At 46.2% G+C, this 16,871-nt stretch overlaps 1 protein-coding gene and 1 pseudogene across 4 annotated transcripts; one reads left to right on the plus strand and one right to left on the minus strand.

Annotated features, from left to right (window-relative positions):
* BDH1 (3-hydroxybutyrate dehydrogenase 1) lies at positions 1–16,492 on the minus strand. 4 transcript variants are annotated; one of them, XM_071752216.1, is made up of 8 exons: positions 16,212–16,338; positions 14,878–15,006; positions 11,801–11,873; positions 10,269–10,379; positions 5,311–5,452; positions 3,588–3,740; positions 1,754–2,248; positions 1–175 (listed from the first exon to the last, which is right to left on the minus strand). In XM_071752216.1, exons 2-7 carry the CDS (start codon positions 14,958–14,960, stop codon positions 1,779–1,781), a joined length of 1,032 nt encoding a protein of 343 aa, XP_071608317.1. In that variant the 5' UTR covers positions 14,961–15,006; positions 16,212–16,338; the 3' UTR covers positions 1–175; positions 1,754–1,778. The 4 variants fall into 4 exon arrangements, with proteins under 4 accessions (XP_071608317.1, XP_071608318.1, XP_071608316.1 ...); XM_071752217.1 differs by lacking the exon at positions 1–175 and adding an exon at positions 424–1,420; XM_071752215.1 differs by lacking the exon at positions 1–175 and having other exon boundaries at positions 424–2,248; positions 16,329–16,492.
* Positions 16,440–16,871, plus strand: part of LOC139799819 (D-beta-hydroxybutyrate dehydrogenase, mitochondrial-like) — a 16,617-nt pseudogene continuing 16,185 nt past the window's right edge.

Genomic DNA, 16,871 nt, shown 5'->3' on the forward strand with positions numbered 1-16,871 from the left:
TCTCTCCCAAGGTTTTATTTTGGGTCTGTCAGTGACCTGCTGTGTGCCTGCCCTGCTGAATCACGGCCAGCCCCCTCCCCTCTTCAGAGCTCAGTTTCTCTTCCTGCTTCCTGGAAATAATCCGTAATAATCCTTTGTAATCTCTGGGAGTCCAGTACAGATGCAAATTTAAGAGCTGTGAATGCAGAGTCTGGAAGTTAGACAGCTTTGTCACAAGATGAAGGACACATCTGGTACACCTATAGAACTCTTGTACTATCCAACACAGACATGTAAGACCCAGGACTGAAAATCAGCCTCTGAGTGCAATGTGTATGTGGAACAGGCATGAACCTTAACAAACTTAAAAAAAACATAAAACCACCACAAACAAATATGAGCTTTTCCTACTCACTTTTAAAAAACTGAGAGGGAGCCTCTGAATTTTGTTATCATTCACGTATACATTTATTAAGCCAAAGAAGTTTGCTCATGTCCCAGTACATTATTAGAGCACATAAAAGCCCTTCTCTTTAACTTTGCTAACAATGGTGTTTTAATTAGTTGTTTGTTTTTTGCCTTTCAAGCTTAAAAAAAAATTAACTCCTTCCCCATTTTCCCATGAAAGCATCTTTTATGGTTCTTTATTTTTTTCCTTACAGTACAAAACAAATGTTTTCAGACATGTAAACAACCCTCAAAGAAATGATACTGCTCCTAAAGTTAACTATTGTTACGAACATTCTGTCAGATTTGTGCCATATAAGAGTATTTCAGCTCAGTGACTCCTTCACTGGAAGTTGTTATTGTTATCATCACCTGCACTGCCATAGTTCTTAGAGGCCCTTGTCATGGTTAAGGCCCTTGTGTGCAAGATGCTGTATGAATATTTCAGTGTAGCCCTGAGGTCCCTGGTAAGAATGGCTACAACCCTCTCTGTTCCCTCTGCTCAGTGGCGATCCTTAAAAATTATGGAAGCTGGAGTGAAGCTCTTCTCAAAATCTGGAGCTGATGTTCAATTACTGTTGAAATGTTACTGTGGGACAATGCTGACGCCTGCAGTCCTGTGTGTAAAGCTGCTCACACTCACAGGAATGCTCAAAAAAAAAAGCTCCTGTGGGAAAGGTCTGAAGGATTGAGTCCCTGGATTGTCAAACTCCTTTGCAAGAAAGCATGCAGGAAAAGCAGACTGGTTCCCTTTTCCCTAGGGTTTTGAATTTCAATGGTGTAATTCCAAGAGAGATAGGGACAGAGTCAGTTGTTCAGTTTCCGCACCTCAAGCATTTTGAGTTCTGATCCCTAAATTAAAGAAGCCTCTGCTCTGACTTGGAATACTGTGACCAGGCCTGGAAAAGTCTGTTGGATGCTCTTTGTCATCAGGAGGCTGTGGTTTGCTGTAACAGCATGGAGGGCTTCTGTTTTATGGAGTACAGGCTGCATCCTAGGCAGGAATTGTGAAGATTGTGTTCATTCAGCTGTCAGCAGAAATCATTCTGAAAACACTTCAGAGCAATTGCAGTTTAAATAATTACTTTAGCTTGACATTTGAGGTAAAAAATAAAAAAGGTTACATGAAAGAAATAGCAAAAAATCAATGTCCCTGCAGAAACAACATATTCCTGTCTATGAAGCATCCCTTGCAAACAACTGCCCTTCAGGTTGTGTCAGATGTTTGAGTGAACCCTTTAGAGCTAAAATACAGTACTCTGAAATGAGGTTAGAAAAACAACTAATGGGAAGTGTGTACAACGTTCTCTTTAAACAAATTTCCCACCTGTGTAGCTCAGGAGCGTGAGGCCTCAGTAGACATAGAGCCGGTCTGAGATGGCAGCAGGCATGTGTGTCATGATCTGCATGCGGAGCCACCAGTAGTAATCCATGGGGTGGTACCGGGTGTAGGGGGCGGTGGAGGTGAGGGCGTGGGCCACGCTGTCGATGACGGGGGAGGTGTCTGTGGAGCCGCTGTTGCAGTACGTCTCCATCTTGCTGACCTGCTCATCAAAGTACTTCCTGCCGTAGTCCTTGCGCACTATCTCGGGGAGCTCGTCCCACATTTTGTCAGCTATGGCTTTGATGCGCTCGGGGCTGTAGAGGTTGGTAGCAGCTATGAAGTTGCCAGGCTCCACGATGCTGACCATCACTCCCTGGGGCGCCATTTCATACCGCAGGCAGTCGGAGAAGGCTTCCACCCCAAACTTGGTGATGCAGTACGGTGAGCGGGCAGGGCTGCCCATCCGGCCCATCATGCTACTGATGTTCACCACTCGACCTAAGCCAGGCAAAGCACAGCTGAACCGTGGGACCTGATCCGAAACAGATACCTGACACATACCACCCAACAGATTCCTCAATGTGCATCCACCTGTCCACTGGCAGGGCTGCTGGTGGCTCTATCTGAGCATTGCTGTCCTGCACAATGGCCTTTGGGCAGGAGAACAAGCCCATTGCCTGTGCTACCTGGCCTCTTTTGCCGAGGGCATAGGCAAATGATGGCACACAAAGCTCAGCAATACAGGGAACACAGAAGAGGTGGGAGAGAACCTGCACGGTGGGAAACAGGACTGCTCAGTACTGCCTGGGGCTGAGCCCAGACAAGAGGAAGCTGCAGAACAAAAAGCTGGTGGGCATCAAGGCTGAGCTTTTTTATTTGCAAGTCAAAGGCACAAATTCTAGGGGCCAAATGGTGGCTTATCACGTCTGCCTCTTAAAAGGGAACGGACTGCACCATGAACAGGCAGAGCAGTCTAACTCTGCTGCTGGGGCCTTTCTCCTCTCAGGAGCCATCCATTTTGGCCAGGGAGACTGCTGGTAGGATGCGGCAGTGTAATCAGAGGTTGCAGTTCTCCACACTTTCTATCAATGTTCATTACTGAGTTGGGTTACAGAGGGAAACAGACCACAGAAGTGGATACCTTTCCACAGTATAAGAATTACTCCCTGGGCCACGTATAGCCCAGGTTTGCAGCACAGGATTATGAAACCAATATTGTGAATGTCTGTGGATGCCTTAAGAGTGAAAAATATACTCTTCCTGTCAGGCAGTTGTACCCAGTACAGGAAAGCTTTTGCCCCTTTATGCTATGACCCACGTGAGCTGCAGATCCAATCCTTCCCTGTACAAACCTGTAGTCCTCGTATGTTATAAACTCAGAAAGTAATAATAGTGCAGAGCTGAGAACCTTCTTGCATGAAGCACGCTGCTGTACCCTGCTGCTGCCCACCCTGCCCAGCACTGCCACAGCTGCTTTTTGTATAGAAGGGGCAGTTGCTCCTTGCACTGGCATTTATGGTGAGCTGCAGCTTCTGATCAGATAACAGAAGGTACCGTGGATCAGATCTTGTGGGACGTTGCAGGAGAAGGCAGCACAGATGGGAGAGAGTAATAATTACTGGCTTTCAATACTGCTGCCTTGCTGCATAACTCCAAGTGGTCAGTAAATCCATCATTTTTGCATAAGCTGTGGGTCACATTCTGTCTCTACAGGTGTGAAGGTGGCCAGTGGTGCAGAGAGAAGCATAAAGGGACCTTTTGGCCTCTAACACAGCAAGACATGGGGCAGAATAGGGGGCCTGCTCCAGGGAGCATCAGTCCAAAGGAGATCACTCACCTTTTGACCTCCGGATGAGTGGGAGGAAAGCCTTGGTGGTTCGTACAGTGCCCCACAGATTCACTTCAGCTACTTCCATGTAGGTGTCCATGCTTGTGAACTCTACTTCCCCGAATGTGGAGATCCCAGCATTGTTAACCAGCCCCCACAGCCCTGGAAGACAAAATCAAGCACAAAGCTTTCCCTCTGGGACATTAATGAAAGCAGCTTGGAAAACACCTTGCTAGTAGATTATGGAACCACACAACAGTGCTTTTAATTAAGACCTGTAAAGATGAAAGCCATATGGAACAGAGTCCAGAGTGAACCTCAGCCTCCTGAGCAAATATAACCACAGTCAAGATCTGTCTGCACTGTCCAACATTGAAGCCACAAAGTACCATGAGATTCCTGGGAAGCTGTGAGCCAACAAACAGAAAGCTTCAGCCTTGTCTAAGCTCTTCTCTTCACCATTTTCTTTTTATCTGTCGTGATTTTTTTAAAAGAAGCAAAATATAGTCTCTAAATGCAAATAGTAAGAACAGGAAAGACTTGGTAAGACTCAAGAGTAATTCTTTCAATATAAAATCCCCATAAACACTAGAATTTATGCAATGCCGGGCAGGGGGATGTGAGAAGGGGTGGGTATGCATGCCATGAACTCTCTTCTCTTCTGCTGCAACTAAGATAGCAACAACTGAAGCTAACAACTCATTTGGCAGTGAAAAAGATTTGAAAGGAATTTTGAATAAAACTAATTCACTTAATATAATATTCTAATTGCACAGGAACAGACTGAGAAAGCTCTGGGATGGCTTCTATCTGACATTTAAAAAACCTCACTGTTATCTGTTGACATAATGTGTCCAGATCTGTGTTCTCAGAAGCAGCCCAGAAAAGGTAACTTCATCCTGACCTATGCTTGAGAATACAGGGCTAGAAAACTTAATTTATACAGGAGATCCACATATAAAATCCAATGTCAAGAGAAGTAAAAGAAATAGGTTTATATAAAATACCAAATTAAACATTATTAATTGTTCTGCTTTTAAACAACCTTCATGGGTAGAAGTGCAGATGTTCTTTAGGGGAAAAATGTAGTTCACCAAAGGGTGCAAGGGTTTCATCAATGCATGATCAACTGGAATTTTCACAGTACTGAAGCAGAATGTGCTGTTATCACCTCAGGAGAATGAGGCAGGCAAACTAAGGAAGTCAGGTACAGCTACCCCCTGGACTCTGAAATCTGTAATATGTGGTGATATCTGCAATGGCATCAGTAATACTCAGCTGGCCTCATGGGAAATATTTTGGAAAAACTCTACATTTCCTTTGCCTTTTGAAAGTTTTGGGGAGACATTTTCATTGCTAATACCCCATATTTGGGTACTGGCCAGGTTTTACAACATAAAGAGAGTTGCAATAAACTTCAGGACACAGGAATAAAGAAAGCACTAATTCAGGCACCTTGAACACCACCCTGCCTTCTGCTAATGTCCCTAACAGAAGCTAGCGGAGAAAAAAAAGTTGTCTTTGCAGATGCAGTCTTAAGTAAGAAGCTGCTTTCTGATATGAAACATAAGTTAAATGGGCCATTTGCTCTACACTGCTGCTCCTCAAAGTTTTGTGCCCTTCAATCATATGCTCATCTTCTGAAATACGCCCTGAATATACTCTCAGAGCCCAGCTGAGGGAGCTCCTGCCACCTATGTGACCTCGGAGCCCATTGCATACTCCTTCCTACCTTTCTCCGGGTCCTCCAAGCTGCTATTCACGTGCTCCACTGCTCGGTCCACTTCTTTGCTGTCACAGACGTTGAGCTGAACAGTTCTCATTCGATCACTGTTCATGCTGTCCAGCTCCTTGGAGCCACCACCTCCCTTGTCCTAGAGGGAAAGAAAGCACAGGTTTGAATCTAACAAAGGAGCTTGTGTAGAATATCAAATGCACAGCAACCATCAAATCAAGCAAAGAAGAGTGTGCAGGGCAGTCACAGAGTGATCAGGACAGGCCTGAAACTCAGAGGAAGGGCAGCTCCTGCAGAGCACCATTCCTTAAGCATCTCCATCTGATCTTGAGCCCTGCCCCTAAATTAGCTGGTATAAAATGCTATGAACACTAAGAAAGAAGCCAGAGCTGGATCCAGTCTGGCAAGGCAACTCCTGCCCAGTACAACCTCCTGAGACCAAGCTATGCCCCACTAGTGCAGTGGTGGGAACGTGGTGCCATCCTCACTTGGGCTTGCACATGAGGCACAGCAAATAGCTTAGCAGGGGTATGGTATAGAGCAGCCAATGAGCAGCTGCACATGTACAATGCATTTGATTCCCAGTCCTGTCGCCAGCTCTGGGAGTGACACTCCTAAAAGAGGGGCTGCCTGCCCACTGCTCTCTCCCTCCAGCTAATCCATGCATACAGTCCCCACTGCCTGGAAACCCACCTACTGCCTCCAGCAGACTCTTGCAGAGTCTGATCATCACATGCCTGGCCACCTTGCCTGCCCACTAGCCATTCCCCCTAGTGTCTTTTCCTCTCTTCTCTGCCTTCCCCTATTAGCTTTTTCTCACTCCCATTTCCCATCTCCACCCCTTTTATCTCAGCTCAGAACAACAGATTCCCCCAGCATACACATATCCACTGACAGTCCTGCTGTGGCTGACCCCTGACGTACCTCCTACATGGGCCAGATGCTGCTAACAAGGCTGCTGTGCCCAGAGCTACTCCCTTCACAGCAGTGAAACCTGGGTACGTGCTTTCAGAATGCAGACATGGGATATTAACATGAGTTTGGGATGATCCCCAAATCTCTCCCATGGTTACAAGCTACTGGACTCTGCTGGCCACTCTAAGGTACTTTTGTAGAGAATGATGAAGCTTAGCTCTGAAAATTACAACTTTTTAGGGACATCCACGTCTTGTCAGAAACTCCCTCTGTCCCCTCAATATCATCCTTCACTAGAAGTCTTTTAGTCCTCATAAATATCATAGACACGGAGCATGTTTCACAGGATCATCTGATGGCTGCTCAGCTCTCCTTCCCCAAACACTCAATGCTCTGCTCACTGTGTTGGCATCAGCAGGCATGCATTGGAGTGTCCACTCCTGAGCTTTTACAAGGCAGGTGTGATAGAAGAAGCTTTTTTGGATAAGCAGCAATTCTTCCTCTGATTTGGAACACATCAGTTCATGGCAAGGCTGTTCCCTGACTGATGAGTAATATCAGCTCATTCTAAACACCTCGAGCCACAGGCACCCCCTGTCAGAGACTGCCATCAATCTGTTGTCAATGAGATGGTGCTCACCTCTGCAGTCTGAACCCAGCCCACCCGCCCCACCAAGCAAGACTTCCCTTCAGACAGCCCACTGCAGATACCACATGAGGGTGGTCATACATCCCTGTCTCTGTGCCACCCATCTTCCAAAAAGCTTTCTCCTGGTTCCTTTCATTCTGGGGCTTATCTGCTGTGCTCACAGAGAGGTCCCTATCTTAAGTACCTGACACTTCCCACCATCTTCTCCACCCATCCTTATTCCACCACAGACTGTTAATACCAGTTAAGTGTTTGTCCTTAAGTGACAAACTGCACCTTTCTCACACAGAAGTATATTGCACAAAAAAGGGAGCAGTCGCATGCACAGCTTAGTGGTGGTTGGTTTTACAGTGACTGAAAATAGAGTTTTGTGCTAAGTCTGCTGCTCAATCAAAAGCATTGTGTGGATTGCAAAGCACTGGAAAGCACACCAGTGGCACAGGTGGGAATGCACACAGCAACACACCAGCCTCAGAGGCTGTGTAAGCTCTACTGGAACCTTCGAAGTGGCCTCTTCTTCTTACCTTACAAGGCTGGCTCAGCACACCAACATCTCTCCTGCCCTCCTACCCACATACAGTGACGTGCTTGGACAGAGACCCCTGGGGATGAAATTCTGGCCAAGAGCCAGAACTTTAAGCATTAACCCAGATCCACAGGACCATTCCCTGGGCTTTTCAGAAAGGGCAGATTGATGGTGTTTAAGTCAGGCACCCTGTGATTGTGTCATGCTCTCCTGGTATGGGGTGGAGCCTGTCCCACAACCCACAGGCAGCAGTTGAAGGATGTTCTCATGCTGCAACAAGAGACCAAGTACATCTCTGCTGTCATCCATCCCCAGGGCCCACTGTTGCCATGGCAAGAGGACCCAGCTCTTGTATATTGAAAAAGTAAACTGCTGCCTCATTGTCCTCTTCCTATGGTCACCCTCTGAGACCCATGCCCTTTAGCTTGTATCTTTATCAGTGTGTCCTTGAAGTGATATGTAATACCTTGTGGCTCTAGGCGCTCTTGTTGAGCCCTACAGTAGCTGGCCTGCATGCTGGCTTGCTCAGATAACCTCTGCCTTCTTATACCCCATGCAAGCCCCAACAGGCTGAGCACACAAAGGAAAGCAAACAGGGGTTCCACCATATTCCTGACAGCTGGCACAAACATCACGTGTCCACTGGTAACAGATACTGGTGGAAAAGTACCTTCTTCATCTTGTGTCAGCTGAGTCCTCTGGCTATTAACCAAAGAGGAAAAAATAAGACAGCTGCAGTGTGATTGTTCATTAGATCCCGTCTACCACTGCCTTTTGGCAATGAAGCATCAACACAACCCTCACACAAATATGTTTGCCAGTGAAAATGTTAGGAAGAAACTGTGTGTGAAACAGCCGACAGCACAGATTCATCCTTAGGCTTCTCTCAGCTATGATTCTGAACACCTCTCTCAGGTTTGCTTCAGCAACAATACAGTCAGGTGCTCAGGATCTGTAGGAAACCTTTCCTGCTAAAAAGTCATCATTGCAGACACTTCTAATAAGCAATAAGGATATAATGTTCCTAAGAATATCTCCTCTCCCTGAGGAGATGATGGCTCCGCAAGCTGCAATATGCTTCTGCAGGTGTGCTGTGAAAAACAGTCCCATGAAAACAACACTGAAGTTTCATAGTCATTTCCTCTCTATCAGGGTTAGGTCAAATATACCTAAGAAAAAGATGCTGCTGCTTACTTCTACCTCCACTTCTATCTAGAACTTAAAAACATACCAGGCTTTTTCTCGCTCTAAAATTAGCACCAGAAATAATAATTACACAATTCTGCTTATGATTTTGCTAGTAAAATCTATGACATGATGAGAAATCAGGTCAGTCTCCTGAAGTTCTTTTATATCAGCAGAGTAATTCTATTTAAAGGATATGGCCTGAAGACACACATAGGAGGCCAACCTGTTAACCAAGGAGCTTTGCCATTTTACAGTGTTTTTCTGTTGATAATTCCTGTTACCAGTCTTGCCATAGCCACAATTTTGGAACATGGGATGAAAGGCAAGCTAAAGAAATAGAATTTAATGACAAAGTGATACAGCAAAGCTTTCTCATTATTTTTGGCAAGGAAATACATATTGATCAAAAGAGGTCTGTCAGGCTGCTGCATGTCAGCTTACACTTAAATTGTCAGAGGCCAAAACTGGGTCTTGCTGGCAGCTCAGACACAGGAAGTGAAACCCATAGGTAACTCTGCAGCTCTGAAATTCTTGTCTCCTTTCAACAAAGATCCAGGCTATTATTCTAAACAGTGGGTTTTAAGTCTGCCACGTTCTTTTATTCTCTAATGTTGAATTTCAGTAATGAAAGCTGAGTAAACACATCTGCCAAATAAGTACTGATCTACCTCTCTCTTCTTGATACCTTCTGAAGAACAGGTTCAAAAGTGCCTTGTTCTGCTGTAATGCCTGTAGAGGGAGCCCAAGTTAACAAACAAACCCTTCACCCAAAATGAGACAGCACAAGGGACAGAGCTATCAAAACAAATTTCTCTTTTGACAAAATGCAGCAGAAAGAAACTAGTAGTTTCAGCAAAACTTAGTAATAATGGAAAAATTAACAACAGAAAGAGTATTGGTAATATTAAAAAACACCAGGCAAATTCTCTTTAAATTCAACAACTATGGAAGATTCTTTTATAGAGATGGGTGAGCTAAAAGATTAGGATCAAAATAACTGACCCACCCCAGGATATCCTGAGAAGTTGGTTTCTTTCTATTGGGAAATGGCCACACAAATTAAAAAGTGCAGTACTTCCTAATGAGGGAAAGGCTAAAGATTTCTCCTATTCTCCATGACCAGGTACCTCTGACTGCCACAAAGAGTGCTACTGGAGAGTGCACCAAGCCTGCATCACTACGCTATTTGTGGCCAGATTCTGCTCTCAATTGCACCAGTGGAACTCTATCACCTTCACACACTTTGACATGGCTGTACTCACAAATATAGAAAAATATGCTTATGCCATATGCCTTAAAATTACACAAATAATCACAACAAACACTGTGTAAATATGTACAGTCTGAGAGCAGGAGCAAAGGTTCAGGCTCAGCCTGATCCCAAAATGTGTTTATGGATAAGCCTACAAAATTAGATTTGGGCTTCCAGTCAGTCAGATCTGGAACAGACTACAGTGTAGTAATCTATGTAACAACCTCTCTGCACACCTTGTAGCCCTGGTTCTGGTCTAGAGCAGGTTATGCTCTATGAAATTCAAGCACTCCTGTCTTTTCCTTTGGGCTACCAACCACCCTTCCTCTCCTTGGCAGAAAGCCGTGCAGTGAGGAGGGAAGACTGGATTTCCTACGTGCTTGTGCACATGACATGGGTGAAAAACACATTTTGGTTTTCCCTACCTTTTGCAGGCAGCCAGCATAAATAATGAAGCCCTTGGTATGCAGGTGCTTTGCCAAGGCAAATCCAAACCCTGAATCACAACCTGTTATAAGCACAGCTCTGCTGCCAATCTGCAAAACAAAACGGAACAAAACATACTAAGGATAAGTATTTGAAATCCATGATTTGCAGTGCACAGAACAAAACCATGTCCTTGGCCAGGAGCAGTCAGTTCCAGGCACATTCACTACACTCATTGCCATCTGCTGCCACCCAGTGCCTCCTGAAGACAAAGGTTTCACACTGAGTTCACGCCAGTGAGGCAGGATCGTGGTCCTCTCAACTCAAGCAGAAGTTTGGTATTCCTACCGACAGGCTACCAAAGAGACAAAAAAACCCACCACTTCCTGATAGTTCACATCCACCTTCAAGTCTGAAAGTATACCAGTTCCCAAGAAATATTCTCCCTTCAGTAAGAACAGTTCCTGTATATTCAGAGCAGGCAGTAGTCACCTCTTCTGTGCCATGAAGGCCATAAGTTTGACTGAAGAAAGGACAAAGGTAATCTTCCTGACTGCTCACTCAGATTTCTCTCTCTAGCATGTAAACCCTCTAGTGGAAGGTTTTGAAAGCTAAGCAGAATCAAGTGGGTATAAGATTTGAAACTACGACCAGTTGGTCATCAGTCTTTTTGTTTGGTAGAGTTGTGGTCTTCCTATTTTTCCAGCTTAAAATTTTAATAGTAGTACACTTCCTTTCTTCTCTAAACCCCTTCTTCTAACCCAAAGAAAAGCAGCAGTTAAATGGCATGTTAAAAATTAAATGATGTACTAGATATTCTAGGAGCAGTAAGTGCACACGCAGCAAGGTGCTGCTGTGGGTGGGATTAGGTAATAATTACTTGCAATTCATTCCAGTTCATCTCTTTCAACAAACTAGGAATTTGGCTTTCCTCAGGATACACAGGGACCACTCAGGGTCATGCTGAAAGCCCAGCAGTGATATATCCAAATTCCTGAGATTCTGTGCCAGGCTTACAGAGCAAGATGTACATGCTCTAGTGCTGCTACAAGGCTGAGTTCTGTGCTGCAGGACAAGCAAGAGGGCAAAACATCCCCCTTCCTTTTACTTGGTGATGTTTCTGGCTAGCTACTGCCTTCAAAGTAAGTGCTGTTAAAGAGAGGGCTACTCTCCAGATCAAGAGGTGAGGACACATTGCCTTACGTCTCTTTAAACACTCCAGAAAGAGTGCTTTAAGATTTTGTGATGCAAAATCCCTTTACTTTAGTTTAAGGTGGGAGATTTCATCTGCTGAGTGAGTTCCAAAAATAGAAAAAACTCACTAGCCTGATTGCTTGTTTCCATCCTTAGCAGCACATGCTGTGCTACGTCAATGGAAGCTCTATGCTAGGAAAGAATGTGGAGTATGTTGTAGAGGTCCAGATCAGAGTCACTCTGGCAAATCAGAAAGATGAATTTGGTCACCAGGCTTTAGAGATTTTAAACCCCCAGCTCAGCAGCACAAGTTACTGGAAACCACAATCACACTCACCTGATCAACTTCACTTGCATAAGAGCGGCTGCCACATGGGGACAAGAGAGGTAAACAAAATTTTTGCACAGGCCTGTTAAAAAAACCACAAATAACAATAGAACAATCAGGCATGGAATATCTTATCTGTACTCCGATGCTGTAGCATACACGTGAAAAGAAATGTAGCGTTGCCTATGTATGTGATGTAGACTGTCACTTGAGAAGACAAATCTGGTCTGTATTTCTCATGAGTCTGAGTCTGTGTGTGTTTCCTACAATATGAAACATTCGTTTCTCAAAAGACCTTGATGCTATTTCCAGCTGCAGAAGCTGTCTGGCTATTATGAAGAATTCCAAAATAGCTCCTGGTCTGGAGGCACAGAGCTGTTTCCACCCACAAATTGGGCAGTACCTTGTTTACACTTCCAACAGCAACATTCTCACTTGGAGTTGCACAAAACTGAGGTAAGGGAAGTTATTCATTTGTCTGATGAAAGTATTCTGCTGTGGCATTGTTTCTGTGGAATTTGCTTGGATCTCTCAGTTCCAACCCCTCTGCATGTGCAAGGGACACCTCCCACTAGACCAGGCTGCTCAAAGGCCCATCCAGTCTGGCTCTGAACACTTCCAAGGAGGAGGCATCCACAACTTCTCTGGGCAACTTGTGCCAGTGTCTCACCATCCTGAGAAATACCTGCCATGCAGATCTGAAGCTCCTCGGACAGTATGTTTGACTCCCAGGAAGATAAACCAATTTTACTAAGTCAAAGCAGAGCAAAGCAACAGTCTTCCAGGCTGTGAGTATTTAGAAAAGCTGTGCTACCAGTAACATCATGCTGTATTAGATCTTGCCATCATTCATCAGAACTAAGCCTTAACAATGCACCAGAGTGACCCCAGCCTCCGTCCTTGCCAGCCACCTCTCTGGACTATGTCACCTTTTTCATGCTTGCTTTGGGCACAGACGTTACCCTCCCAGAGCCTTGTGGCCTTCCCCTGGACTTACTGTACTTCATCTACCCCCTGGCCCTTCTAACAGCATCTATCCTTCAGCAGAGTTTATCTTCCAGGATGCTCTTCTAAGTGAATTTTCATAATTCACAATTATCTCCTGCTCATACATCACAGGTGCTCCCAGGGTGACCTGTACTACACTGAACAGCAATCTGCAAACACTGGCCTCTGAACTGCATCTTGTGAAAACAAAGCAAGAAAAAGGCTCTACTGGGGCAGAAGCTTTGAACCAGACAGGAAAGGACCTGATTTATATTCAGGTTGACAGTGTCCACTCAGCTTCCTGTTCTTTTTCTAACTTTAAGTGTCACAAGCCCAATCAGCTCTTGAAATAGCTACACCCAAAGTAAATTACTGCAAAGGTCAGTTCCCAGGCAAAGTCTGGGTTAACATCACCAACCTGCAATCCTGGCTTGGAACTTTAACCTCAACAATAAGCTTCTTCATGTGTCTCAAAGTGATCAGAAATGGCCATAACATTTATTTGCATGAGCTTCATTTTTATTTTTCAATGTCTAAACTGGTCCTATTCTTTGACACTGATTTGTTGCACTCTATTCTCACTAAGCTGTACAGAACAATTACTTGACATTCTGCCTCACCTGACCTGAAGGCAAGGGCATAAAATAGATGCTGGCTGCTGATCAGCAGAGATGTCATCAGAGGAAACAGCTACAATGCATGTGCAGTGTTAGCCCCCACACATTACACTAATGTACCATGAGCCATTTCTGTCATTCTGCATGACTAAATTCTGGAGACCATAACTGAGGCTCCTGAAATGCACAGATGGTCTTGAATTAAATTTGGGCTTGTAACCATGCACTCATTTTTTTTCACTTATGCCAAAAAAAGGCAGCCCTCAGCTTGAAGAAGCAAGTATATAAATGCTACCTTGATGCATTAAGGTACAGTGACAACACTGCCTTTCAGATGAAAAGCTGGATTTACATTTTGGATTTAGCAGCTAGTGGGTGCAATGTATTTTTTCCCTGAGTACAAGATCCACAAAAACAAATACACAGTAAGCAAAACAAAAGAAGAAAAAAAATGCTGAAAATTCTTTTCTCAAGCTAATAAAGCATTCATTTTTATTTTTAAGGCCACACCAGATTCCTGCCAGTGCAGCTTTGGTGTTTGTTGAGTAAACAGGTGATAAAAGGCCTATTCTGTTTGCACAGGAAATCTCTAACAGTTTAGCTATCTTTGCTCTCTACTGCTCCCTGTTAAAGGAGCCACGATGGACAGTGATGATAATGACACTGCTATCAACAGCAGCAGAACAACTCTGGAGGTGGCACTTCTTGCTTAGCAGGCCATAAGCCACTTTTAATGGCTCGTGCAATAAGTGGTACATGCACCACTGTTTGGGAGCCTTGCTTTAAAGCAGAGCCAGTGAGAGCACTAATTTTCTCTGAATTTGGATTAGTATGGTTCCCATTATAAATCAATATAAAAGGTATTTTTTCAGAGCTAGGAATTAGACTTAGATTGGCAATGTTCTGTTCCTGTTCTAAATAAACAGTTTCATTACTCAGCCCACCTCTGTGTTTCACTAAAACCCTCTCTCTCCCGTTTCTCTCTTTTCATGTGACTCACTGCCTTTTTAATGAAGTCATAGAAATATGTGATAGTTCCTTGCGCTTCAGCAAGGCCTGCTTCCTGATATTCAAGAATAAATCCTTGCTTGACACTGAATTAATGCTCTACAATACTCCGTTTTGACTGCAGATGATTGTCCAAGTGTAAAAAAAAATCACATTGCTAACCCCTCCTTTCATAGAGTCCATCATCTCTGTGCTCAGCTCAGTGACTGAGCACTGCCACAGGCTGCCCAGGCTCCACAGGTTGTGGAGTCTCCATCCTTGGAGAGACTCAAAAGACATGTGGATACAGTTCTGGGCAAACAGCTCTAGGAGGTCCTGCCCGAGCAGGGGGTTGGACCAGATGATCTCCAGAGGGCTCTTCCAACCTCAACCATCTTGTGATTCTGTATATAAATTGTTCCACTGAAATCAAATGAGCCCTTGATACATGCTTTACTCAAGATCTAACTCTTTCTTCTTCATCGAGTTACTTACCTGATACCATTTCCTGGGTCCTTGAAATTCAGGGCTTTCACAGAGAAATTCAGGAGAGGCCGGGACAGCTTGGTAGCCAACATGTTTTCAGTTAACACTCTTTACTAACAAGACTGCTCTTCCTTAGCTCTGCAACAGAAGAAAACAACTCTGTTTAAGTTGCTCAATTATTTTGTAAGTCATGCTGACTCCATATATTTCAACAACAAAATAAAGTCCAAAGGAACTCATCTATCGCCCTACAGTCCCTCACACTGAGATAAACAACTCAACCTTCAACCACCTGAAGATGCTTTAAGTAAGGAAAAAATTTTAAGTGAACCATAAAGCAGAAAGGCATTTGAAGAAAATGCCATTTTCTCCTTCTTTAATGCATCTTTAACTCTATTCTCTAAAACAGCTTAAAATTAAGATATTTACATGGAATTCACGTGAGCTATATGAAATAATTTTGAACTAAAATACAAGTTCAGCTCATGGGTGATGTTATACGTTCCCAAAGCAATCCTTGGGCTTTACACATAGTACAGCCATTCAGTTAAAAATACATTTCTTTGTAATTATCTGGTGATGCTGCACTACACACAGGGAATCACCATTACACTCGCTATGGGGGAAAAAACAGCTCAAGAACATGGGTTCTTGAGTATAGGAAGTTAATTTCAGTAATATTCATCTTGCATAAAACCGATCCAACAAACAAAAAGCACCTCCCAAGCTTAAGGCACAGCCTCCTTTATTGAAGCAGAAAAACGGAATCTAATTGTTAGGGTTTATTTGCATCTCAGCCGAAGGCCGGGCTCCTGCTGCGGCGGCTTCAGGGCCTGATGGGAAACTTCAGGCCTCGACTGAAAAACGGTAAAAATACCACAACAAGAGCAGTGGTGGAGCGCCGAGCTCAAAAAGGAGAGCTCCAGGCGCAGGAGGACTCGCTGGCTCCGGTAGTGCTCAGAAATTTAGGGAGTTTGATCAAATCCGAGAGCTAGGTTGCTGCTCCCCTCTTTTAGTGAAAAATTTTGGAAGAAGAGGGCGAGGGGTTTGGCTTTATTCCCCGGCAGGCCCCGCCGGCCCTGCCCCAGCCCAGGGCGCGGCAACGCGCTAAGGGCGCTCGCCCAGGGCGGGAGAGTGCGCGGGGCCCCGCCGTGGCGGTGGCGCTGGCGGCGGCAGAGGGGGGGGGGGGGGGGGGGGCAGGGCGAGGGGCGCGGCCTTCACCGTGTGAAGGCCCGGGGCGGCCTGCGGGGGGGGGGGGTGGAGGTGCCGGCGCCCCCACCTCCCGCCGCGGTCTGGTCTGCCCCGCCCGGATCGCCCCCTCCCCGCAAGGCCACCGGGGGGACCGGCACCGGGGTCCCGGCGGGGCCGTCCTGCCGCTGTGCCTCGAGCCCTCCCGGCCGCTCCGGCCGCTCCGACCGCCCCCCTCCCGCGGCGGCGGTGAGGAACCACCCGCGCGTTACCTGCCGGGCGCTGCAGCCGTTTGAATGAGGCTGGGCCGGTGCCCCGGCTGCCGGAGCGCGGCGGGGGGCGGGGCGGGGGAAGGTCCGGGGCGGGGGCGGGCGGGCGGCGGCGATAGGCTGCGGCCATAGGCTGCGGCCATGCGGGGCGTTGCGGTGCCGCTTCTGGCTCTGGGCGACGCGTCGGTGCTGGCGGGCGGCGGGCGGCGGGCGGCGGGCGGTGCCTGGCTCACCGCCTCCTCTTTTTCCTTCTGCCTCGGCGGGCCCGCCGCGCCCTGCCCGTGAGTACCGCGGCGAGGGGCTTCGGCCTCTCCTGGGGCTCGCCGAGGAAAGGCGGCGGGGGGCTCCCCCGGGGCCCAAAGTGGCTGCTGCTGCACCGGGTCGGGCCAGCTGTGGTGCCTGAGCTGTGGAGGCTGAACACAGACACTGTGAGGCAGGTGAAATGCCGAGCCCTGGAGAGCCTGGGGCAGGATGCCGGTACCTCTGAGGCCTCGCCGGGCCGACCCCGCGGCACCTCCCGGGGGTCACGGAACCGCTGGCGTCTTG

The sequence above is a fragment of the Heliangelus exortis genome, chromosome 9 (assembly GCF_036169615.1).
Source record: "Heliangelus exortis chromosome 9, bHelExo1.hap1, whole genome shotgun sequence".
Lineage (NCBI taxonomy): Eukaryota > Metazoa > Chordata > Aves > Apodiformes > Trochilidae > Heliangelus > Heliangelus exortis.

What these genes read in the sequence shown, in the direction of transcription:
- BDH1 (XM_071752216.1), bottom strand. Translation starts at nt 14,960, where the DNA reads ATGTTGGCTACCAAGCTGTCCCGGCCTCTCCTGAATTTCTCTGTGAAA. An exon ending in GACCCAGGAAATGGTATCAG is followed by an intron (nt 11,874 to 14,877) that starts GTAAGTAACTCG and finishes TTTTTTTAACAG; the next exon opens with GCCTGTGCAAAAATTTTGTT. An exon ending in ATGCTGGCTGCCTGCAAAAG is followed by an intron (nt 5,453 to 10,268) that starts GTAGGGAAAACC and finishes CTTTCCCTCTAG; the next exon opens with GACAAGGGAGGTGGTGGCTC.